This window comes from Capronia epimyces, assembly GCF_000585565.1.
Source record: "Capronia epimyces CBS 606.96 chromosome Unknown aczIQ-supercont1.5, whole genome shotgun sequence".
Classification (NCBI taxonomy): Eukaryota; Fungi; Ascomycota; class Eurotiomycetes; order Chaetothyriales; family Herpotrichiellaceae; genus Capronia; species Capronia epimyces.
Window position 1 is genome coordinate 57,845 of NW_006912908.1, and position 23,504 is coordinate 81,348.

Consider the following 23,504-nt stretch of genomic DNA (forward strand, 5'->3'; position numbering starts at 1 on the left):
TGAGATGATCACAGAGAATTGAGATGATCACAGAGAATTGAGATGATCACAGAGAATTGAGATGATCACAGAGAATTGAGATGATCACAGAGTATGAGATGATCACAGAGAGTTGAGATGGTCACAGAGAGTTGAGATGGTCACAGAGAACTGCTTGATGCACATTCTCGCGTTGCAAGCCTAGCCTAGCCCAATTCCTCCGAGGTACAGTATGCTAGCGACGGTAGAAGTGGACAGCGAGGTCATTGAGAGCCTTCTGTGTGCCATGTGCCATATGCTCCGACATGAGTGTGCAGGCTTTCCCTCAAGATACAAGATACACCGACTTTCTGCAGACATGGTTGCTACTGCTGTTTTCCATGGCTTTCGCTCGACCAAGACCGATTACTCTCCTGACCTTTACGAGATATGAAACGAAGGGTCCGAGAATCGCTGGGCCAAGTCCGTAACCCTCCTGGCCTTTACTGCGGTACCTTTTCGCCGAGATATCAAACGAAGGGTCCGAGAATCGGAGGCGCGGGTAGCAACGGAGGGCGGGGATGTTGGATGGTGTCAGTGCTAGGTCTTACGCCACTCTTTCTGGCAGCACAAAGAAAGGCGGATGATCTATACAGTGGAAGCTTCAGTGATGCCGGACGTCACGCCAACGGATCACTTCCAACGAGTGTAGGCATCTCGTTGTGAGGCAGTTTAGCGTGAAGTACGAGTCACTCGATGGCATTGAGACTACTCCTCCCACGAGCACGTTTGTTTTCAGCTCGACCAGCAACTCGACCAGGGGCCCTATCAGGAGCCTTAAAAGCCCTAGGAGCCCTAGGAGCTCTATCAGCCACGCGGAAGCTGGTATTGCAACAACCGATACGACGGACGGTGGCGCCAACGGCCATGGATATCCATCCCACATCGACGTGGCCGGCCTCTGTCGACGAACATATCAAGCCCATGCTGGACTCATCGGCCCTGATTATCATCGACACACAGAACGATTTTGTCGACGGGGGAGCGAGTCCGATTGCAGGAACATCGGCGATTGTTCCAGCTTTACGCTCCCTCCAAGCGGCGTTTCGAGCAGCTGGCCGGCCCATCGTTCATGTGGTTCGCATCTATCGTGGTGATGGTGAGGATGTGGACCGCGTGCGGCGCGGCGCCATTGCTTCAGGCACCAGAATCGTGGCTCCGGACACAGACGGAGCTCAAGTCGTCCCCGGCCTCAGTCGAGACTGGCGCTTGAAGCCTTCGGCGCGTTCCCTGCTGAACGGAGACATTGTCGAGGTCAATGATGCCGAATTTGTCATGTGGAAGCCGAGGTGGAGTGCCTTTCATCGCACGCGTTTGCACGACTTCCTCCAGGGGTTGGGCATCACGACCGTCGTGATTGCGGGATGTAATTTCCCCAACTGCCCTCGCGCCACGATCTTCGACAGCAGTTCTGGAGACTATCGCGTGCTGGTGCCGTCGGACGCTCTCTCCAACATCAGCGGTTCGCATCTCGAAGAGCTGGGGAGGATTGGTGTTTTGCATGCCATTACCGGCCGCATCATCGACGAACTTGGATTGACGACTTCCAGCCCTGGACCCTGAATCCGAATCCTTCATGGTCAAGACACCACTGTCACCTGCGGCGACTCTGCTTTTCGACTGGATAAGGCTGGGCGAAGCACCAAATAACTGAATCAGGCTGGGTGACGCACCAAAGGACGAAGTGAAGAAAAGAAACCGCAACAGTTGACCTGACGGAATCGCAATCGCAATCGCGGCTCGACCGGTGTCAAGTTTCAAAGCTGGTAGAAGTGGAATCACTTTGACATTGTTCCAATCGAAGTCTTCGACCCTTGGTATCATAAGCAGTTGCGCTGCGCTTTTCTTGATATACTCAGTACATTCATGTAATCCCTAGGGCCATGCATGGAGTCATCGACAGTTTGACCAGGTTTCAATAACATCTGTCGCGGTCCAACCAAAGAATTGGATCCTGAATAGGCCACGAACAATTCGTCGTACTGTGGCTGGCAGGATAGTGTCTTGAGAACTACTAGTCAGGCCGGACACTAAGAATGTCCTACAGTCACACTTGCTCGACAAGCAAACTGGTTCTCCGAGTCGGGGCCTGTTGACGCGCTTGATCCTGAGAAGTAATGGGTATAGCTGCTCGAGTTACTCTCGGACACCCGAGGCGTTATGGTGACCGTACCCCTAGGTTTTGACCTCAAGCCTAAGCCCTTAGGGGGGCCCGATGACACCTCGTCGTGGGCACTGTCCGATTTCGGTTTCAAGGTGATGCGCGATACGATGCCCCGATGACACCTCGTCATGGGCACTGTCCGGTTTCAGGGTGTTGAATGTCAGACGTCCAAAAACTCCCCTAGGCGACGCAAGCCCTGCAAGTCGCCTTCAACAGTCTCGGCCAAATGCTTGTCAACCCAACCGTCGGTCGAGCTGCCTCCAAAATCGACCAGCCAAGCATGAGCGGCTTTGTCGATCAGAACGTTTTCTGGTTTCACGTCTCCCCAGACAATGCCACTCTGGTGCAGTCGGGCCAAATCCTGGGCTATTTGACACTTTCACTGTTGGCGTTGGGCGGAGGGAGCATCATCTATGTTGAACTGATATAGATTCGTGCCATCGACAAATTCCTCCAGAATTCCTAGAATTTGACCTCCACCTCCTGATGTTGCGAGACCAAGAAGTCGTGGAACATGTAGGCGAGAGGGGTCACCTGGCTCCCATGTCTCGGATATTTGCCGGAGGACATTGATTTCTCGTTTGAGCTGGTCTTCGTTGCCATAAGTTGCTGACTTGAAAACACACACTTGGCCGTTTGTGGAGATTTTCACTTTGAGGATTTGCCTCATGAATAGATCCTCCATGACCTCGATTTCAACCGAAGGAAGTTCCGGGACAGATCCGGGCTCCAAGTCCACTGTCAAGTGTACAGGGTCGAGCATGCTGGCAATCTCGGAGACGTCCTCGACTCTCACGGCTTGCAAGGTTCCTTTCACGCTGTGTAGTTGCAGATAGAAAGTCGGGGGGTACAGAAAGTCCTCAAGAGACAGAGACGTTTGCTTGCTGTTTGGCTGCTGACCCGATGTCGCAAGCGTAATTAGCGTCTGCTTGCAGGCCGAGATGGCAAGGTCTTCGACATCCTCCAGACATCGAACGAACGTCATTGGATCGGGATCGTCGTTGGCCTCCTCGATCTTCTGAAGCAAGTCGGCCACAACATGGTCATGGTCATCTTCGCGGGTCTCTGGTTTCGTCATCATGAGGATGAATCGCCGGTGCTCGTAGAACAGAACCAGTTCATCACTATCTGGTCCAGTAAACACCTTGCCCACTTCGAATTCGTCGGTGTCGACCTCCAGAGGGCCCATGTCTGGAAACTGAACAAAGGTCTCGGCGAATTGCACCAAGTAGTGAGTGGTTCAGGAGAGTCTTATTCCATGTACTAGTATCTCAATGTGATATGAATACATGTATGACTGCCTGCGGCGGAGGAGGAAGGAAACCTACATGTTCTCCGTACATATGTAAGGTATTTGAGCGGTGACCGCGCCAAGCTTCTACGTGTTTACAGTACCAGCCACCTGCCAGCCTTACCGTTCACGTTCCCCTTTGATTCTCTCAGTCTCCTTGATTTCCCTTTCTCTTCGGAGAACCAGTTTTGCTTGTCGAGCAAGTGTAGCTGTATGGAGTCATTGTGGACAACCTCAGTATCCGGCCTGACTAGCAGTTCTCGTTCTCAAGATACTCTCCTGCCAGCCACAGTACGACGAATTGGTCTGTTCGTGGCCCATTCAGGATCTCACTTCTCTCCAGATGCCCACTGGATCAGAAATTCGTCCTGGAAAAGCTCCTCCGCAGATGGCCTCTCTTCAGGGAGCCAGCGCAAAATCTTACGGACGAGAGCCATGAGCAGCTCCTTATCCTTCCCCTCTAGACGCCTCTCGCGTGTCTCGAGGCTTTGATCGGGGATTGGTGTCTGGGCGATCCAGTTACCTTCGATCGTCAACGAAGCCATATCAATGAGACATGAGACATATATTCTACTGTCTCTATCGTAGGGCTGACTCACCTTCAGAGTCCCAGTACCGACTGCATATATCACTTCGTTCCAGAAACCTTCTTGGAGGAGGTCCCATGAGGGACACCATCTCGGCAAGATGTAACTCATCATCAAGATAACCGTCCTTCACTGCACGGAAGAGACGGCCCCCTTCGAACAAGTCCCATATCTAAATCTGTTGCGTTAGGGAAGATACACGGAAAATATTAGAGCGCCGCTCTACTTACCATTACTCCCACCGACCATATATCGATCTTCGAGTCCCATTCCATGCCGACAAGTATCTCGGGCGCTCGATAAAACCCAGGCATAACATCGCCGGAGTGCTTCTGCCCCGGCTCTCCTAAGCGAGCAGCACCGAAGTCGGAAATGACAGGCTCGCCGTGGGTAATTGGCATAGTGTAAGATAGGTGGATGACTCGATCCGCCAGAACCTTGCGCGGAGACGGGTTCTCTAGTTCCGCTTGCTCAACTTTTGAGAGCGCGGCAGTATCTTTGATCCCGAGAAGGATATTATTTGGCGATATATCTAGGATATTAGCTAGCAGGTCATCCGATGTACCAAACACAAGGATAAACCTGTATGCACCAGGCCTGCTTGGTGCAGGAAATCCAAGCCCAGCAAAATCAGAAGCAAGCTCTGTTGTAAGAGATCCTTGCTTAAAGCCTTCTTCGGGAGTAGATTTCGAAAATCGGTGTAGGTCAAGCCAAGTGGGGTAAAGAGCAGACATCGATGAGACCCATGAGGCCCTCTGATCTGAAAGTCGTTGAGAACCACACGCAGTCTTGCCGCGCCAGGATGGTCTGCATCGATTGATTTGATATGGCGGGAGATGGCGAGCTCATTGGTAGCATCTTCTCCAGTGATGCAGACCTTGAGCGTGAGAAGGACAGTTTCCCTGGAGAGTAGATAGCCTCCCCGTAAGCAAGACACCGCGGAGACACGAGGGTAAACGAAGAGGATGCGGAACAGTTTGAAGACATACTTGAGATCCCGGCAGAGCCAGACGGTAGAAGTTATGCCAAAGCCGAGCTTGGCAACGACTCGATATCTGGAGTCGAAGACGTCGCCGAGCTGCACAGGGTAGAATCTTTCGGCCTTGTAGTTAGGGACTGTCTCCTCTTCTATCTTCTCGTGCAATGGAAGCACCTCCACCCCTTCTCTTGGAAAGGTGCGGGCCTGGCTAGGCAACGTCCTAGCCGAGGTGGCCATCTGCAACCGACATCGCATCGAGGTCTTGTGAGGACAAAGGCCAGACAAATTCCAACGTGTTGTGATTGAGAATTGTGAGCATCGTCGTGTCCTGGTAATGAACAGAACAGCCGACTGTGCCGCTCTCATTGTGTCGCTCTCATTACTTGTTAAACGAGAGAGAGGGTGGGAATGAGGAGAGACAAGTTTCCGATCGAGTTCTCAATGTCCGTGAGCAGTGTTCAATGGGTCAGCAGGGCCAGTCATCCACGGCCATTGCGAACTCTGCAAAGCCGCGGGCATGTTGTGCCAGAGGACTGGAAGTCCTCTAGGACCAACTAGGGAAGATGAGATGTATTCTGCTATAAGGCTGGAGGACTAACTAACAGCTTGAATAACATTCGAGAGGGAGCAAACGATGTCACGAGCATAGGGCGGCGTCACCCTGAGCCGGATCCGGGTGCCCTCGATGCCGTTTTTATAGCCAATCACATCGCGCCATCGTTACTAGAAGCGCGTACTCCGTCCTACACCTCTAAACACGACAACTTGCTCTGCTTGCGATGAAGGTAAATGGCCCTCAACGCGATGCAAATCGCTAGCCCAGGCGAACAACTACCATTGCCGGCTTGGATTCCCGTCCCCGTTCTCGCTGGTTGAACCAATGCTATCAACAAGATGAGTCGCTATTTGACCCCGGCCAAAGTCACATTGCTGGTTGTGGCTCTCCTCTACGCGGAAGATGTAGTCCCAACATCTGAAGCCAGATCAGTCCTGGCCTTCCTCGTCAGCCAGATCATCCCTGCAAATAAAGCGTCTGCATCGACAAATACAAGCACTGAAACTGAGCATGCACTGCCAATATCAGTCTTCGAAGCGACGCTCTCTCCCCACCCCTCAGCGAGACCTGGACGCTCTTTGTATGACCTCCTGTTAAAGAGACTATGGACCATCGACTGTTTTCATGCTCTTGAGGCATTCATCACCAATCTTCCTTGTCTCCTCACCAAGACACGGGACGAAATTCTTCACGAGCGGGAAACCGGAGAAGAATCGGAGCAACTCCATGGCCACATTTTACGAACCTCTACTCTGGGCGCTTTCATTCGTCGTTGTCATCTGGAGTACACGAGACTTCAATTCCAGGATAGCATCGCTCTTTGGCAGGATTTCATTTCCTACCGGTTGCCGACCCGGCAAGCCTACGAAAAGAAGAGCAGGTCTGATGGAGGGGGTGGGCTCGACATCAATCTGGCCCGTCTTCGCATCGATACGTCACATCCTCTTGCGCAATTGATGTACGGGCGACTAGTTGAGGAACAGCAAAAGGACCACGGAGCTTTTAGCGTGTACGACATTGAGAAACTGATGGAATTCCAAGTCTCGGAACTTCAGAAGCTTGGAGGACGGTTGCCTGACAGTATGAAAACAAAACTCCAACAACTCACCAAAGCAGGGGCCAATGTTCCCAAGATAGGACACTACCTGAAATTTCTCGATTCCTGGCGGGCGGGAGATTACTTCTCGGCCTTCGATAACCTGCACAGATATTTCGACTACGCCATGCAAAACAGAGAACGAGCTTTCTATCAGTACGCGCTGCTTAACCTCGCAATCCTGCAGGCCGATTTTGGCTGTTATGCCGAGGCGCTTCCAGCCATGCAGGAGGCCATTGCAACCGCTCGAGAGAACAGAGACGTCACATGCCTCAACTTCTGCATGAGCTGGATCTACCACTTCGGGAGATCGTTTCCGAACGAGATAAATGCAGCAGGAGGCAATGGAATCTTAGGGAATGAGGTGGAGGGGTTGGCGTTCTTGAAATCAAGAGCAAAGGATGCCGAAATGTGGAGTCTGCTCAGCACGACACTGTTGAGCGAAGCAAAACTTGGTCTGCAGCATGGCGAAAGCCTAGCGACTGTCTTTGAAAACATTGCAAAGGCGTCACATCTCAATACTGTCCAGTCAACACAGAGCGCCACAGGCCCAACATTGCTGATGAAAGGCGCAGCCTACAGCAGGGTGGGCATCGCCCACCTCGCTTGGTTGTGCGGAGAGACGTTTCTCCAGTGCCATGTCCCAGAGGCACCACTTGAGGATATCCTCAAATGCAATTGCAGAACGGCCGGTCTCCTCGTCCAGCGAGGACGATATGGCGAGGCAAATCAGGTGCTCAACAACGTCCCCGAGCACGTCCTGCGTGTGACAAAGTTCCAGAACTATCTGGACTTCTACACCGGCATTCTGAAGACCCGCCGATTCTTGCATCGAGATGATCCCAACGCTGCAGAGCATTTACTTGACCGGCTGCGAGGCCAGGGCCCGCCAGACGCCGAGATTGGATTCTCCTTGTCGCTCTTGGAGATCGAGCTGCTGATGCGGCGTGGCAATTTCAACACGGCTCTCAAAAGTGTTGAGTCATTGGCGCAACGCGCGTACAACGAGATCAGCGACATCGCCGTTCAAACCCGGCTGTTGAACCTCAAAGCCAGAATCCTGGCCGAATGTGGCCATCCACTGAAAGGCTTTTCTCTCGTCACAAAAGCGGCGCAAATCGCCTATCGCGGTCGCATCCTACCCTCGCTGTGGGAATCAGTCGGGCTCCTCGCCATGCTTCTTATTGAACTGAGAGAGTTCACCGCCGCTGCAGATATACTTGAGTCTATCTTGCCCTCGGTATTGGAATATCAGGATTGTGACCTCACTGCTCGGTCGTATTCGGTCCTCGCGGATGCCTACATGGGTCTCGCCGGCGAGGAGGAGGACAAGGCCACAAAACAGAAGGAATTTCTCAGCAGAGCCATGGAAAGTATTGACCACGCCTACGTGCAGTCTAGATATATCGAAGATCTCAAAGGTCAGCTGGAAATGCTGAAGAAGAAGGCCACTCTGCTGCATTGGAGGGGTGATTTGGTGCTAGCGAACGACATTGCAACCCAACACCTCGAGCTGCAGAGGAAGTACGAATCAGAGAGAGTGTAGAACTCGAAATCCGGAAACCCGGATCTGGCTTGTCGACCATAATTTAACAGTATGAGCTGTTTGAATTCAAGCGGGCAAGTCATGTATCACCACGAATCGCTCTGCTATCTTCTTCACTGCATATGTACATCGGGTGGCTCACGAGCCCAACCACCATTCGACTCCTGAAGCTTGTGACGCGATATATGTTTAAGTTTGCTTGTCCTTGTTGTGGTAGTTGGTCTTCTCGTTCCAGAACAGAGTCTAGACAGAAGGGGTTAGCGATGTTGTCATGTAACATCCTGCATAATGAACCCACCTTGTCACCGTCGCCCCAGAAGAAGTTCTTCATTCGGATGTTTTGGTAGGGATATTCGACTCTTTCCTCCAACGGGGGAAGATGTTCCCAATGCTCCCAATGTTCGTTCCACAAGTTCCAGGCATTGATGCTCCCTAGGATCAGGCAGGGGATGACGACACTGCGGATTGTCAGAGAATAGTTTCTTCATCGTTCGAATTCGTGCTCGGGGTAATCATACTAGATTGACAGTCTACGCCAGAGGTCTATGTTTTGTTAGCTGTCGTTGTTCCGTCCACATCGGCCAACACTGAGAACTCACCACTGGTGGCAGCAGCATGCGCTTTCACAGCAGCTCTCTCGCGGTTGAACGCATTGTCGGCAGTTCCGACCAACTTGCTGGCTCCTTGACCGGGCGGTGTCGGTGCGCTCGCAAATCGTCGCTGCAGGGTCGATCGGAGGGCTGGGCGGAAGGCGGGAGAACGCAGCTGCTGCGCGAAACGCAGACCAACACGCTGGAAAGACATTCTGAACTGGTTTGAGTGGAGAGCCTGAGAGAGGTAGAGCTGCTTCGGGTCGTTCTTCAATGTGAGACTGAGTGAAGTGGTACCACTGCAGAGCGCCAGAGCTTCAGTCATGGCTTGGCATTGAGAGCAAATGAAATCAGCCTCGAGCTACCAAAGATGGGAATTAGACCACGCCGTTTTAAGCAACTGGAGACAACCTCCCTCATCACGGGCCGTCGTTGCTCTGGTGAAAGGCAAAGCAGCGTTGGGGTTCAGCCGGAACTGTCGGTGGCCTTGGCGTCATTGCCCAATGACTCTTGAGCAAATTGCCCTGTCAGGAGAGCATACGTATTACATTTAAAATGACGCGGCTAATGAGCTCTATTGCAGCTCTACGATACGTTAGATCCTGTAATAACGGTTTCATCGTCAGGCTTGCTTGTTCCCAATCCCAAACCTGAAGCTCTTTCTTTGACCTCAATCTTCGTCTCGACCTCGTTAATCAACAACACTCCAGCTCTCCACTCCCACAAACCGGCTCTGCAGCTGCATTCAGCTGGCTGTCGTCGGCCAGCAAGCACCTCTGCCTCTGTCGACCCTCTCCTACGAATATGTCAGCTACAATGTTCCGCACAACCGCAGTCCGTTCGCTGCCGCGATCCTTCGCAACTGTTCAAGCTGCTGCCCCGCGAGCCAGCATCTACAACCATGTCCTGAAGGCTTCTTTGAGAACCTCTGCGCGCCCCGTCCGACCGTCGAAGGTCCTTTCTCTCACCGTTGCGCGATCTGTCCAGAAATCAATTGTCCGCTACGAATCTACTGCCGGACAGAAGGCAGCCGCCTTGGACACGAAGAAATTCGAAGCGGATTTGCTCAAAGAGACTCTGAAGCCTGTCCCCGAGGTTGTGTCTTCATCGTCGAGCGTACGCGGAATCGCTAGTGAGGTGGCTGCCGAGCAAGATCAGGACGTGGACATGATGGCAGGCATCCGGAGTGACTTTGTTCGTCATGATCGCATAAATACACAGTCTGTTACTGATGAGAAGTAGGAAACTATCAAGGACACGTTCTCCTTGCGTGAGGTGCCCCGTCAAGCACTCAACGTTGGTCTTGCAGGTGTTGTCCCTTATCTGGCAACATCTCTTACCACCGTTTACCTGTCTTTTGATATCCAGTACGCGGCCACCCATGGCACCGGCTTTTTGCTGTCTGGCCAGACTGCCGAGGCTCTCTTGCATGTCCTCGAACCAATTCAGCTTGGTTATGGAGCTGTGGTACGTTTCTGGCGATTTCTTGTGTTGTGCCTGTTGCGCTGACTTGGATCCGAAGATCATCTCCTTCCTTGGCGCCATTCACTGGGGTCTCGAGTGGGCTGGCTTCGGTGGCTACAAGGGCTACCCTAGATACTCCATGGGTATCGTTGCCACTGCCGTCGCGTGGCCGACTCTTTTATTGCCCGCAGAGGTCGGCCTGATCGCCCAATTCCTTGCATTCACGTTCTTGTACTACAACGACGCTAGAGCGGCGTCTCGGGGCTGGGCTCCTTCTTGGTATGGATCGTACCGATTCGTCCTGACCTTCGTTGTCGGCGCCAGCATTGTCGCATCCCTGGTTGGCCGTGGCCAAATCGCCGACTTGGTCACCCGACCACCTGGTCCTGCTGACCAGTTGAGAGCCCTGCGAGCACAGCAGTTGGAAGAGCTGGGCCCTGAGCCAGAGGCCGAAGAGGAAGAGGATGAGGATGAGGAATAGAGGAAACACAGGAGTCCACCGGACAACTATCCGTTCAAAGCCACTAGTCGTCTACAGAATGAACCATGTACATATTGAGGCAGAAAATCGAGATATTGCTCTACCGGTTGTATCTAATCCCGCCCGAAATCGCGCGCGCAACCTTGCATCTCTTAGGCCCAGATTGATGTGGCTAGACTATCACTACGGACACCCTCGTGACCTTCCTCCAAGCCTCGCCGGGACTTTGGAAGATGGAACGGGGTCTCCACCGGAGGCTGTGTGGAGTGCATTCACCTCAGGAATCAGCATCGTCCGCTTGGTCCGCCGTTCTTTGCTTCAACTCTGTGGTGCCCGGCAGCGGATGAGGCGGCAAGGCTTGGGTTTTCGCAGATAGCTCGGTGATTGTGAGCCCGAAGCGCGCCGCCCACCTGCTTTGCCGTCGGGACAGTGGGGACGTCTTTTTCCTCTGCGCGAATGACGCGTTGCATCATAGTCCTTCGTGCCCCTCGAGATGCCCCCGCACTCATACATTCATTTCATCCATAATCCCAGAGTCGCCCACAGTGCCTCCCACGGCAGCTCCAGCTCGCAGGACCACTATTTTCTTTCCCACATTGATGAAGGTGTGCTCCTATCATACATCTGAGGCAGTGATTTTCCTCCGAACCGCAAGCTTGTCACGTTCTCCTTCTTCCATCCTCACGCTCATGTCCCCGCGACTATAGTACTCCAGCGGTTAAGACATCTCCATCGACATTCGCAGCAAGATGGTATGGACTGATGTACACGGGATGGCCCACAGCTAACCCTGTCGTAGGCGGGAAGTACGAACAAGAGCTTCGTGGGCGCAATCGACAATGGCACCACCAGTTCGAGGTTTTTGATCTTCGACACGGCGGGGAATCCAGTAGCATCACACCAAATAGAATTCAAGCAGATACACCCCTACTCAGGGTGAGTAGCACGCCACTCAGTGCTCGAAGACATCGTTGCTAAAACACTCTTCTCATAGGTGGCACGAACACGATCCCAACGAGCTCATCGCTACCGTCTCCGAATGCATAGATAAAGCCTGCGAAGAGTTTGAGGGCAAGGGACACTCACTTTCGGACATCAAGGCCATTGGAATCACCAACCAGCGAGAGACTACCTGCGTGTGGGACACCAGGACTGGCGAGCCTCTACACAACTGTATAGTGTGGACAGACACGCGCACTCATCGCATCGTCCACGAGTTGCATCAACGCGAGGGCGCAGATGAACTGCATGACCTCTGCGGCTTGCCTTTATCCACTTACCCCTCGTCCACAAAGCTGTTATGGTTGCTCAAACACGCGGAGAATGTGAAAAAGGTATATGAAGAGGGCTTCCTGGGATTTGGCACTGTCGACACCTGGCTGGTCTACAAATTAAACGGTGGCCCTGAAGCCAATGTTCATGTGACGGACCCAACGAATGCTTCTCGAACCATGTGGATGAACATCCACACCCTCAAATATGACGACAAGCTCATCTCCTTCTTTGGACTCGACGTTAAAACCCCCAAACTACATCTACCCAAGATCGTGCCTTCTTCCGACCCAGAGGCATATGGCAAGCTTGCTACCACGAAGCTGAAGGGCACCAAGATCACGGGGTGCCTCGGCGACCAGTCGGCCGCTTTAGTCGGCCAGTGTGGCTTCACACCCGGTAGGGCAAAGAACACTTATGGTACCGGCTGTTTCCTGCTGTACAATGTCGGTGAGAAGCCAGTGATCAGCAAGCATGGGCTCCTAGCAACGGTAGCATACGATTTCTCCTCTCAGGGCATCAAGCCCGTGTATGCGCTCGAAGGGTCTATCGCGGTCGCCGGTTCATCGGTAAAATTCCTCATGAACAATCTCGGCTTCTTCCGCGATTCCCACAAAGTGTCGGAGCTGGCACGTACAGTATCAGACAACGGCGGGTGTGTCTTTGTGACAGGCTTCAGCGGTTTGTTCGCCCCATACTGGTTCGACGATGTCCAGGGCACAATCTGGGGTCTCACCGCGTACACGGAACGGGGCCACATTGCACGTGCGACACTCGAGGCCACGTGCTTCCAGACGAAGGCGATCCTCGACGCCATGGAGAAGGACGCCGGGGTCAAATTGGCCGAACTAGCCGTTGACGGCGGTATGAGCAACAGCGATCTGTGCATGCAGGTGAGTGCTGAGTTATGCGCTAAATCCACGATTCCAGCGCAGCCTTGTTTTCAATCACGTTGCGAACCAGTAGCTGACGGTTATATCGTGTACTCAGATCCAATCCGACGTAGCCCAGATCCCCGTGGACCGACCACGCATGCGCGAAACGACGGCCCTCGGTGCGGCCATCGCGGCCGGCTTCGCAGTCAAAGTGTGGGCGTCGTTTGACGAACTCAGGGAAATCAACAAGGAAGACCGATTCGTCTTCAAGCCTAAGATCACCCAAAAGGCTAGCGACAAGATGTACAAGAAGTGGAACAAGGCCGTCCAGATGTCCAAGGGCTGGACGACCGAAGAAGATGATGAGAATGAAAGTGAAGCTGGAGACCACACAGAAGAGCAGGACGCGCTCGAGCAAACTGTGACCATTGATGAGTACAAGAAGAGCAGGGATGACTGAGACAGACCAGACCAGACCAGACGCATTTGTATCTTGGAAAGTTCTAGGACCCCAGTCACTGGCACAAGGGGTTCTGGGGAGGCAGGTCCAGTGTGGACTTGGGCTGAGAGGTAAAGCCGGTCAGGGACCTCTCAGAACAGGGGAAATGTGAACACGACCTGCTGTGGATATGGGAATGTATATCTATTGCTGACCCCGAATGACGGAGACGCGTCGGCTGTAGCATCTGTATTCTAGCCGCTCAAGATCAAGACGATGGAGCGCAGGCGTGGGGAGTGTTTGTGTTTGGGCGAATCTAAAACTTGATCTATCAGGCATGTCCGTTGCTTTGCTGAGACTGTGCCTGTTCAGCCTCAAACTTCTCGATCCGGGCCTCCCAGTCTTTCCGCAACGTCTCCATCTCCTTCCAGACGTGTGCCCCTTCTGCTATGAAGTTCTCCACGTCCTCCGGTGTTGCATCCGTTGAGCCGCTCTTGCGTCCCACGTGGCCAGCCCACCAGGAATCACTGAACGGCTTGCCGGTCCCGTCCAGACCCCAGCCCTCAACGTCAGTTACGCGGACGGATGATCGGCCAAGCCGGTCGCATGCGGAACCCCATTTACAGGGACCGCCGCTCACGTGGCCCGTAACATCGATTGCTTTCGCCTTGATCTCGGCCGAGGAGGCCAGCACCAGCCAAGTCGCCGACGTGGCGCCGAGGTAGCTTGTCACATTGGCCCAGGGCGAGCCGCACAATCTTGCGAGATAAATCCCAAGCCGGTAGCACTCGTGGATGATCCAGTACAGGCTGATAATGGTTGTGGTGCAGATCCCCGGATGGAACAGCATGAAGACCGGTTCGGACTGTCGAGGCCGGTGCTGGCTGGGCTGCATAGAAGGCGAATGAGACGAGGTGGTAAAGTCCTTGACTGTCTGTGCTGTCGCTGGCTGGTCGGTGGCTGTCAATGCTAGGTAGTCGGTCAAACGTTTGGTGTGCTCGTATGCTGCAGCGGACCTCAGTCCCTGATGATCATCTGGGTTGTAGTGACGTCTCCCAGCCTCGATGGACGACGACCAGAGGATCTTGCCTGGTGAGTCCGGTGCACAGGCCTGGAGCAGCGGCATGAGCCAGTGGGCGAGCAGATAGTGTCCGAAGACGTTGGCGCAGAACACCTCCCCAAGAATGGGCTCGTCACGACTCGGTGCACCAGACGTCTGCGGCGGTGCCACCAGTCCCACTGATCCCAGCTTGTACGTCGGCCACGTCGTCGCCTGCCGTATACTTGTCAGCACCGTCCATATTGCCAGGGGCCAATTGAGACCAGTCCACCCTCCTATGCCGGCATTCAGGACGATTGCGTTGAGATGAGGAAGGTCCGAGTCCAAGAGCTTTCGACTCAGTGCGCGGACGGACAGGAGGCTCGTCAACTCGACATTCTCAGGGCGGAAGTAGATCTGACGGTCGGATTTGGTGCTCGGCCAGTTGTTCTTTGCCAGATGTTTCTCGAGTTGCGATAATGTCTGAGAGCCTTTGCGGGCGTCTCGCGTTGTGAAGATGATCGTGAGCGAGGAGCCGTCGTTGGCCGAGGAGGCCAGAAATTCGTCAATCAGACGACAGCAAATCCCTAATCCGAGGCCGCTTATGAACGGCGTGCGGTGTCAGCAAATTACTGGCCTTCATCGTAGCAGGGAAAGTCAGAGAGGAGGTTTCAGCTGTACCTGTTTGCGCCCGTCACCAGGACATACTGGTGTTCTTTAGGCATGGATGACTGGTCACACAGCCCTGTGAAAGCTCGACGCGTTCCTATAGCATGTTTGTCTCCTTGCACACCCAGCAATTCCCATCGCAAATACAAGCCAACAGCTGCTGCATGTGCTGCTGGGGCTCAATCGCAGACATTCTCGTGGCGCGACTCGGATCACGGACTGGTCCTTATCCCACGCCGCTTTAAATGCTACGGCGAGTTTCTTGTCCTCTTTGACCACCGTCGGAATTGAACACTGTGGTTTACCGCATTCCTTTGACCCAAGTAATCTCATCTCATGCAAACCTGGCTCTCCTCTCGCTCCAGCCAACATACTGATTCTCAGCCAAGCTAAGCACCTATCCTAGGGTAGAACAGCACGTGTCGATAGTCTATCATCGATCCCATCTATGCCGACCACAGGCGTAGATGGTGAGACAATCCACACCGCGGTGTCGACAGCAGCAGGAGGTGGATGGGCTTCGGCGGCAGAACGTTGAGCAGATTGACCGTTGTTGTGACCCATCCGACGAACTGATCAAGCCAATGAATCATCTTATCTGATCCGCGGGCTCGAAGGACTTGTGTTGAAGCTGCCGCAGATGGAGTCTGATTGCGACGCAAAGATCTCGCACTTCACCAAAAGAGGGAAATCATCTTCGAAGACAGGCGTTTTCTTGCGATGTCGGCCACTGATCTACCCGGCGACTCGACCTGCTTGTCGTCGAGTTCAGAACGATAAGAATGTGAGGCAAAGTTACGGCAGGTCTAACATCTCTCCCCCATTTCAAACATGTTACCTTCTGGATCTATGTTTCGTCCTTTCAATATGACTGGGCAATTACATCGTTCCCTTGAATCCCCGCCGTTGGCTCCCCAGCTTGAATTGCTGGCAATTGAAAAGAGGGGCACCCGCGTTGACGCCGTGGCTGCTCAGTCGGCTTCACATACGTTGCCTAGGTCCAGCCCCGAACAGCCAAAGAAGGACGTGCCCGTCCGTTAGAAGCTGACCTCCATTGTCCTCGTTACGGCAGTTGGCTTCGGCTCTCAGTGGAGCTCCGATCTCACTGGCGTGCTGAAGTCCACCCTGAAGAAGGAACTCAAAATTAACAATACTCAGTTCTCTCTGCTGGAATCCAGTGAAGATTTCACTATCACAGCCCTCATGTTGGTCGGCGGTATCGTGACCGACAGAATAGGTGGCGCAAGTAGGCTGCATTCATGTCAAGATCCAGACAGGCCGACCGCTGATTAGGGAACAGGTGCCATGTTATATGGGAATGCAATCTACACGGTTGGCTCGATCCTGGTCGCAGCAGCTGCACAGATTCGATCGTACAAATTCATGGTTGCAGGGAGAGTTGTCCGTTCTTTAGGCGGCATCGCCACTCAAGTTGCCCAGCACAAGGTCTTCTCCTCCTGGTTCGCTCCCAACGATGGCTTTGCCTCAACGTTGGGCTTTGAACTCGGCATGGGCAACGTGGGTGCTTTTGCGGGAAAAGCGTCGGCCAATATCATCGCCAAGGCATGTCTCCTCCATTCAGTGGATATCTGGTTCCGTCTTATCTGATGGCTCTTCCTTCATTCCTAGAATACCGGTGACTTTGCCTGGGTTTTCTGGGTCGCCGTCTTCATGAACCTGCTCACCAACATGATGACCGGGATCTTCTACTGGTTTACCAAGATGGCCAATCGCAAGTTCCAGGGCTCCCAAGACCCTGCAACAGGTGAGATGTTGAACGAGAAGAACAGGAGGTTCGAGTTGCGCAAGGTCTTGGAACTCCCATGGATGTTCTGGTGTATCCAAGCATTCTCATTGTTTGAGACAAGCACCGTCATCGTCTTTCTGCAGAATGCGACAGAACTAGCAGAGCAAAGGTTTTCAACCAGTTCCATCTCCGCCGGTTGGTACAGTGCCGCTCTCCAATATGCGGGTAAGTCTGTGACCAAATGAGGCCGCAGCTACTGGAAATTCCGAAGACTGACCTGCTCCGATCCAAGGATGCTTCATTTTCCCGTTACTCGGCATATTCCTCGACATGTTTGGGAATCGACTGTCTGTCTGTAGGTGGCCTTACACCCACTCCCCCTAGATCTGAAGTCGGGTGGATAACCGGTTCAAACAGTGTTGTTTTACAGCCTGGGAGTCTTCACATCTATGTGTCTTGTCCGCTTCGCCAGCCATACTAGTGGCACTGCCGCTTCCTTTGGTGTCTTTGGCTTTACATATTGCTTCGGCCTGACAACCATCATCGACAGCATCCGCACGTCTATGTGGCATAGCTCGGTCTTTGGCTCTGCCTACTCCCTCAAGTTTACGATGAATAATGCGTACGTTCCACAGACCTCCACCAAACTCGAACTACCAGCATATTCATGCTCTTTCGCTTGTCCCTGAATTCCTCTTAATTCTCTGTTACTAGCACAGGATGAACATTATTATCAGGGTCATCACTGGCGCCATCCAAGATCGCGACAACAACGTCTACGATAACGTGACAATCGTCTACCTCGTCCTGGCGGCCTGTTCGGTCGCAGTGTCACTATTCCTTATTGCCTTGTCCTGGAAGTCTGTCGACCTGGGCCTCTTGCAATGGACGCGCAAACAACGCATTAGCAACGGTGCAACAATCAACGAGCGCAAGCGTCAATTCTACGAAAAGGATGGTGCAAGGAACCGGCTCCTCTCCAAGACCTGCTTTGGGATCTGTGTACTACTTGTGTTTGGAAGTTGGGGCGCATATTTCTGGGGTATTGCGACAGAAAACCATGACTGAAGGATCCTGCACGACAGCGCCTCGGAAGGAAAGTATAGATGATCCTGACAAACGTCAAGGCAGAACCCGCTGCCGTGTGCATCTGAAACTCGACTTCTACCTGCCGGGAAGCCGATGGGGAGTCCAGTCACCAGTCACAGCTGATGCGGCTCAGAAATGAAGATTTTCAATTGGCTGGGAGGATCAACGCGGTTGGGATTAAACCACAGAGACGCATGCCTTCTGTTCGTCGTCTGCTAAGCAGTGACAAGAAGTCAAGCGACCACAGAGCAGGTCACAGATGTAAAGCAGGGAGTACAGTACATACATCCTCCGTCTAGAGTACAGGGTAGCTAACTAGATAAGATCAAGGTATGGCCTGTCATCCGATAAGACAAGGATAGAAGACGATAAGATAATATTATCCGACGGATACCAGATCGAGCCCGCCCGCCCGCCCCAGAAATTCAACAAGAATCTGCGCCCAAGATCAATCACTTAGATACGTGTATACTGGGCAAGAGAGCCATTTGGAACTGCCCTGCTGGGCTTGATACCATGACTAACACAGAGGTTGCAGTCGAGAGATGCCCGCCCTGGATTCGTTTATTAATAGCTCTCTTCCAGCGACAGGAGTAGCAGGATTCCTCTGCTGGATGCTGACAGTCGAGGCCTGAGGCATCACCTCGTCCTTCTATGGAGTACTCCTGATCACCTATTAGCAGGTAATAGCACTACCTCTACAAGGTCCTTGGACATGTTCGCTCGACGGCGACGGCGACGGCGACGGTGACGGTGACGGCGTTGTGCACGAAAATAGATCAACTTTCGCTCTTTCCCAGGGCTCAGGCCGCGCGATGGACGCCTTTCCCGCCTCCCCGACCTGTGGATACGGTATCGTCCCCTCCCCGCTTGTTTCAGGCTCAAAAAGACCTCCAGAACGTTGAGGTAATGAAATCACCCACGACATGGGACACCCAGGGCGCTCAGGCGGTCCATCCGCTGCGGCAGCAAGGGAGCCGCCTCTCCCCGTGGGATGTGCTGTTGGGCACTGCAGCAGAAACCGGCTGGCGAGGACATTTCGCCCTGGGTCGCCAATGGAAGACTGCGGCTCGCTTGACCATCGTATTTTCAACGCACATTGCAACCTCTCATTCAACCCATTGATCAGGCGGTGAAGCTGTCAAGGTGTCAAGTGTTCATTCCGCCTACCAATCAGAAGATTTGCTGTCTGATTTTGCTGGTTCTCTCCGCATCCCACGCAACACCTCGCAACCCCAGATGCTGGCGCATATCCCGCATGGCGAACACGACCTCCAGCTTACAGCAGCGACCTGGTTTTGCGCTGCAGGCAGCTACGGCCAGACTGTGTCAATGCTATTTAGACTATCTGGTCTTTGGGTGTTGCTTCTGATCTCGTCGAAGATGTGGAAAGCAACCTCAGTTGGGCGAATTGTGCATGCCTTCTGCTCTCTGCCTCCTGTGGGTTGACCGTATGAAAGATGGCTCTCCACGATGAAGGTTATCGCTACACGCCTCTCAATATCGACCAACGTGAGATTCGTCTCGCACGCATGGCAGTAGGGCCTCGACCGGACCATATTCAGCCTGATGTCGCCGGCCCGCCCTTGGACCACCGCTACACGCCTCTTTCGATGGTGATAGAGACCTTTTCCTTGGCGACGGCTCCCCCTTACCTTGCCTTATCGTACGTTTGGGAAACGCCGGAACGCACTCATGTGATCATCTGCGGCGGGAAATCCCTGCCCGTCACTGCAAGCCTGAGAGCAGCATTAGGCGCCCTCCCTGTTGAGAACTCCTGGATGTGGGTAGATGCGCTTTGTATTGACCAGAGCAACATTCCCGAGCGCAATTCTCAGTTACGGCTGATACAAGACATTTATTCTTCCGCCACGGAAGTAATCGCATATCTTGGAGATGCACCCGCCAATCGAGGGGATCAGACAATGCTGGCCTTGAAGGAGGGCTTGCAACGGGGAGGCAAAGCAAAGACACAACAAGACAACAAGGTCGATTCAGCGTCGCAGCTTGCGGGCACTGCTTCTGCCCTGGCCACTCTTCTGCGCAGCCCGTGGTTCGCTCGAGCCTGGGTCATGTCCGAGGTCGCGTTGAACAAAAACGTCCGGTTCTGGTATGGGAACACGGATCTGCCGATCCAAGACCTGATTGACTGCGTCCCAGCCACCCTCCAGCATGTCAGGTCGAGCTTGTTGGACTCTGCAGGCCTGAGCCAATACGTAGAGTCCAGCTGTCGATCCACCCAGCGCGCCCAGCTGCACCTCAACTCCATCCGCACGCTGAGAGGTGCGTTGGCCGCACAGGAGGCTATGCCCCTATATCGAGTCTTGGGCTGTGGTCGCAGCGCCGAAGCCACTGACCCGCGGGACAAAGTGTATGCCTTTATGAGCCTTGTGCACGACAAAGAGATCTTGGATGTCCTCCGGCCCGACTACTCGCCGTCCAACAGCGCGGACGATGTCTACTTTGCCCTTGCCCAGTTCTCGCTGAGGCAGCAGCCCTCGGCAATCGAGATGCTGCGACAGGCCGGCCACCAGCGACAGTGTCTGCCCTCCTGGGTGCCGGACTTGTCCCAATATCTTCGCCATCCTTTCCCCGACCATGTAAGCTACCGCAGTAGTGGCGAGTCTATCCCCTGCATCCGACAAGTCAAGGACGGTTCCAAGAACTTGCTCGTCCGGGGCGCAGTTGTTGACGTCATCCACGAGGTCTTCGAGCCCTGCACATTCTCCTTCCGCGACGATGTTGCCTACTTCTCTGAGAGGCCTGGGACGAGGCACGGCGCTGATTTGTTCCTGGCCTGCACACGTTTGCACTCCTTCTTGCATTGCAAAGCCGAAGCATACTTTCGTGACAGAGGCTACCCCACCCAAGAAGGCCTGGAGGATGTGATTCGGCGAACCCTGACGGCTGATTCCAGTGACCGGCTAGACTGGAGGGGATACGAGGCATTCTGCCGGTTGTGGAAGCCGCCCGAGGCGTGTAGCGGTCTGGCCATCGTCGTAGAGGAGGAGTTGGGTCCGCTCTTTCCGCAAGCTGATGCCTACATGCAAGCGGTTGCTCTGGCGCAGCAGGGACGCCGGGTTGCATTCACCGAGAATTCATACCTGGCCACGGTTCCGGACTTTGCACAGGAGGGCGATGTCCTGGTCCTCGCCATGGGGATGCCGATGCCATTGGTGTTGCGGCCCACTCATGATGGGAAAGCTTCGAGGTACGTCGGGGAAGCGTATGTGCATGGGATCATGCATGGAGAATTGGTGCAGTGGATGGGACAGGAGGAAGGATTCAGCATTGACGGTGGCGAAGTGTTCGACATCCTGGTCGTTTGAGTGCCTGGACGGTGGGGGGCTGCAGCTCTGTGCTGTAGCTCCATGCAACGAGCTTGGTCATCGGCGGCAGAGGACTGGATGACATTCGTCCATCCTTTGCTGTTGTCTGGTTCAGCTCCGTCCTAAAACGGGTTCCAGACAGGAGCGAGGCCCAAGCCTTCGAGTCGGGCGCTGGGCCGGCTGCCTGGCGAGATTCCCATGGGCCTGAACTCCTATACTTGTCCATGGCAGAGTAACCAAAATTCGATCTCACCAGAGAACCCACTCCAACGCGAATTAGACGGCACGCATCGCACGGCGCACGGTAGAGGGCGTCCCCGAAACGGTCTAGAGCCGTCCCATGACTTCAGTCCGATGCAAGGGCGTTGATGGGCGGTGAAATCAGACCATCCTTGGTAGTTGGAACGACTCGAACTAGCGAAACAGTGCAGCAGCTCCTTGCATATGCTCGAATCCCCTATCTGGCAGTGGATCGCGTGGTCAGCTCGGGGGGATGAGCGGCCGTGTCAGTGCAGACCAGGACCTGCTCGCTCCTCATTCTCGGTTCTTGTCTCAACTTTCTGAATTCATGGCTGGATGTCGGGGCCCCTGTGCGCCAATCGAATGCCATCCGAAGCGCGAGTTCGGCCAATAGCTGGAAATGAGGCATCGCAGGTGGATTCACACCCGCCCAACCAGAAGTACCTTGCACGCCACTCGCTGTCATTGGTGCAGAGCGGGCAAAACGAGGCTAAGGGGGCAAGATGGCAAGATGCTCAGCGACCATCTGATTCCTTTTCCCGTTAGACGCACCCGGTTCGACCGGGCCCAAGACTCTCGCGTTAAGCGAGGCTCACCTTAACTGCACACCAACCCTGGTCCTGGAGAGACAGAGGGCTGGCAACTGGCAGCTGGCAGGACGAGGGTGCTTCGATAACCTTTCCTTGCCGTCGAAGGCTCGAGAAATGGCCAGCGTGCCGCAGTCGATCACAATATTTCAGGCCGTGATGCCCCTCCCTGATTCTCCCATTCCCATCATGCACTCTTCTCCTCCATCAACAGCATGGCAACTGCAACTCCCTTTCCAGCCGACCGGCCAGCGGCCGAGACTCCAGCGCCCCGGAATCTAGTATACAATCTAGATGAAGATATCGCCCACTTCTTCACCAAGGCTTCAACCACCCGTTCCGCCTGCGATGCCCGAGCAAGAGAGCTCACTGGTGGCCGGGTTGAACCGATCAACATGCAGGGTGTGTGCAGCTACACGGTCAACGCAGGACCACACCTCGAATACATCGTCCAGTTCCGGCTCGAGCCAGCCCGCCTCAAGCTGGAGACTTCTGACCTGGCCAAAGACGTCTACGGGGACATGGCGCCCGACGTCTGGTTCCGTGGAGTGCTCGGGGAGAAGAAGGAGGGGAAAGAACCGCTCCACGTGTACTTGATCCAGCGTATCCCGGGGGTGACTCTGTTCAACTTTTTCCTGTGCTATGGCAAACCCTACAACTCAGGCCAGGCGTCCAAATGGCGCCAGAATTTGCTCGAAGACATGGCACGGTAGGTCGCCCATCGTTTGACTCGGGCAGCAGAAACAGTGCTGAATATCTATAGCTTTCTTGCCGCGTCGTGGAAAAAGCCCCAGGCAGTCGAACCAGCCTATCGCGAGGAGATGAAGCAGACCCATCTCAAGGAGCTACGTCTTTTGCAGGAGGCGCTCCCGACTCGGTTTCAAAAGGTCATCGAGCATTGCATTGAGTCCTTGGATGCCATCTTCTCCCTGCCGATGGTGTTTCTGCACCCCGACCTACGCATCAACAATCTCATTGTCCATGAAGAAACATGCCGGCTTACCGGCGTGATCGACTGGGCCGAGGCCGACATCTATCCGTTCGGCATGAACCTGCATTGCCTCGAAGCGCTGACGGCGAGGCAGCGGCCCCAAGTCGGCTTTGTCAGATATCACGACTATGACGATATGCAAGCTGTCTTCTGGTCGACCTTCCAACAGGAAGTCGGCCCCCTGACGAATGAGACTCTCACGACCATCAACACCTGCAGAGTCACCGGCTTGTTGCTCAGCGTCGGCTTCACCAGTCGTTTGCCCATTAGTCCCCCGCACCAGCCCATCTGTGACGACGACTATGGCCGCAATCACTTGCTTCATCTCGACTCGATCCTGAACAACGACCTACTCGCAGCCAACAACCCAGACGCAGGCGAGTAGGCCTTGTTCCGAGAGCCTCACTCAACCACAGAGGCACGGGGGGTCTGAAGTCTGAATGGCAAAGGCGGTT

The 23,504-nt window shown here is 54.1% G+C and overlaps 12 protein-coding genes across 12 annotated transcripts; 7 read left to right on the plus strand and 5 right to left on the minus strand.

Moving 5' to 3' along the window:
• Window positions 1-885: 885 nt before the first annotated feature.
• Window positions 886-1,581, plus strand: A1O3_06013 (uncharacterized protein; the record flags this gene model as incomplete). The annotated part of the gene is made up of 1 exon (XM_007736133.1): window positions 886-1,581. The coding sequence occupies one exon, from the start codon at window positions 886-888 to the stop codon at window positions 1,579-1,581; it is 696 nt and encodes a 231-aa protein (XP_007734323.1).
• A 770-nt stretch (window positions 1,582-2,351) lies between these two features.
• Window positions 2,352-2,555, minus strand: A1O3_06014 (uncharacterized protein; the record flags this gene model as incomplete). Its single annotated transcript, XM_007736134.1, has 1 exon — window positions 2,352-2,555. A coding segment is annotated over one exon (204 nt), but the record flags the coding sequence as incomplete, so codon positions are not given.
• A 6-nt stretch (window positions 2,556-2,561) lies between these two features.
• Window positions 2,562-3,371, minus strand: A1O3_06015 (uncharacterized protein; the record flags this gene model as incomplete). Its single annotated transcript, XM_007736135.1, has 1 exon — window positions 2,562-3,371. The coding sequence occupies one exon, from the start codon at window positions 3,369-3,371 to the stop codon at window positions 2,562-2,564; it is 810 nt and encodes a 269-aa protein (XP_007734325.1).
• A 431-nt stretch (window positions 3,372-3,802) lies between these two features.
• On the minus strand, window positions 3,803-5,276 carry A1O3_06016 (CMGC/SRPK protein kinase; the record flags this gene model as incomplete). The annotated part of the gene is made up of 5 exons (XM_007736136.1): window positions 3,803-3,996; window positions 4,073-4,232; window positions 4,291-4,592; window positions 4,643-4,962; window positions 5,050-5,276. 5 exons carry the CDS (start codon window positions 5,274-5,276, stop codon window positions 3,803-3,805), a joined length of 1,203 nt encoding a protein of 400 aa, XP_007734326.1.
• A 657-nt stretch (window positions 5,277-5,933) lies between these two features.
• Window positions 5,934-8,237, plus strand: A1O3_06017 (uncharacterized protein; the record flags this gene model as incomplete). Its single annotated transcript, XM_007736137.1, has 1 exon — window positions 5,934-8,237. The coding sequence occupies one exon, from the start codon at window positions 5,934-5,936 to the stop codon at window positions 8,235-8,237; it is 2,304 nt and encodes a 767-aa protein (XP_007734327.1).
• Window positions 8,238-8,426: 189 nt separating this feature from the next.
• On the minus strand, window positions 8,427-9,041 carry A1O3_06018 (cytochrome c oxidase subunit 6a; the record flags this gene model as incomplete). Its single annotated transcript, XM_007736138.1, has 4 exons — window positions 8,427-8,480; window positions 8,536-8,695; window positions 8,756-8,780; window positions 8,837-9,041. The coding sequence occupies 4 exons, from the start codon at window positions 9,039-9,041 to the stop codon at window positions 8,427-8,429; spliced, it is 444 nt and encodes a 147-aa protein (XP_007734328.1).
• Window positions 9,042-9,643: 602 nt separating this feature from the next.
• On the plus strand, window positions 9,644-10,772 carry A1O3_06019 (uncharacterized protein; the record flags this gene model as incomplete). The annotated part of the gene is made up of 3 exons (XM_007736139.1): window positions 9,644-10,021; window positions 10,070-10,294; window positions 10,350-10,772. 3 exons carry the CDS (start codon window positions 9,644-9,646, stop codon window positions 10,770-10,772), a joined length of 1,026 nt encoding a protein of 341 aa, XP_007734329.1.
• A 749-nt stretch (window positions 10,773-11,521) lies between these two features.
• On the plus strand, window positions 11,522-13,379 carry A1O3_06020 (glycerol kinase; the record flags this gene model as incomplete). Its single annotated transcript, XM_007736140.1, has 4 exons — window positions 11,522-11,536; window positions 11,572-11,708; window positions 11,767-12,937; window positions 13,035-13,379. 4 exons carry the CDS (start codon window positions 11,522-11,524, stop codon window positions 13,377-13,379), a joined length of 1,668 nt encoding a protein of 555 aa, XP_007734330.1.
• Window positions 13,380-13,689: 310 nt separating this feature from the next.
• A1O3_06021 (uncharacterized protein) lies at window positions 13,690-15,122 on the minus strand (the record flags this gene model as incomplete). The annotated part of the gene is made up of 2 exons (XM_007736141.1): window positions 13,690-14,998; window positions 15,079-15,122. 2 exons carry the CDS (start codon window positions 15,120-15,122, stop codon window positions 13,690-13,692), a joined length of 1,353 nt encoding a protein of 450 aa, XP_007734331.1.
• Window positions 15,123-15,933: 811 nt separating this feature from the next.
• Window positions 15,934-17,881, plus strand: A1O3_06022 (uncharacterized protein; the record flags this gene model as incomplete). Its single annotated transcript, XM_007736142.1, has 7 exons — window positions 15,934-16,102; window positions 16,139-16,312; window positions 16,367-16,647; window positions 16,696-17,038; window positions 17,106-17,168; window positions 17,231-17,435; window positions 17,551-17,881. 7 exons carry the CDS (start codon window positions 15,934-15,936, stop codon window positions 17,879-17,881), a joined length of 1,566 nt encoding a protein of 521 aa, XP_007734332.1.
• Window positions 17,882-19,362: 1,481 nt separating this feature from the next.
• Window positions 19,363-21,231, plus strand: A1O3_06023 (uncharacterized protein; the record flags this gene model as incomplete). Its single annotated transcript, XM_007736143.1, has 1 exon — window positions 19,363-21,231. The coding sequence occupies one exon, from the start codon at window positions 19,363-19,365 to the stop codon at window positions 21,229-21,231; it is 1,869 nt and encodes a 622-aa protein (XP_007734333.1).
• Window positions 21,232-22,273: 1,042 nt separating this feature from the next.
• On the plus strand, window positions 22,274-23,434 carry A1O3_06024 (uncharacterized protein; the record flags this gene model as incomplete). The annotated part of the gene is made up of 2 exons (XM_007736144.1): window positions 22,274-22,767; window positions 22,822-23,434. 2 exons carry the CDS (start codon window positions 22,274-22,276, stop codon window positions 23,432-23,434), a joined length of 1,107 nt encoding a protein of 368 aa, XP_007734334.1.
• Window positions 23,435-23,504: the final 70 nt, after the last annotated feature.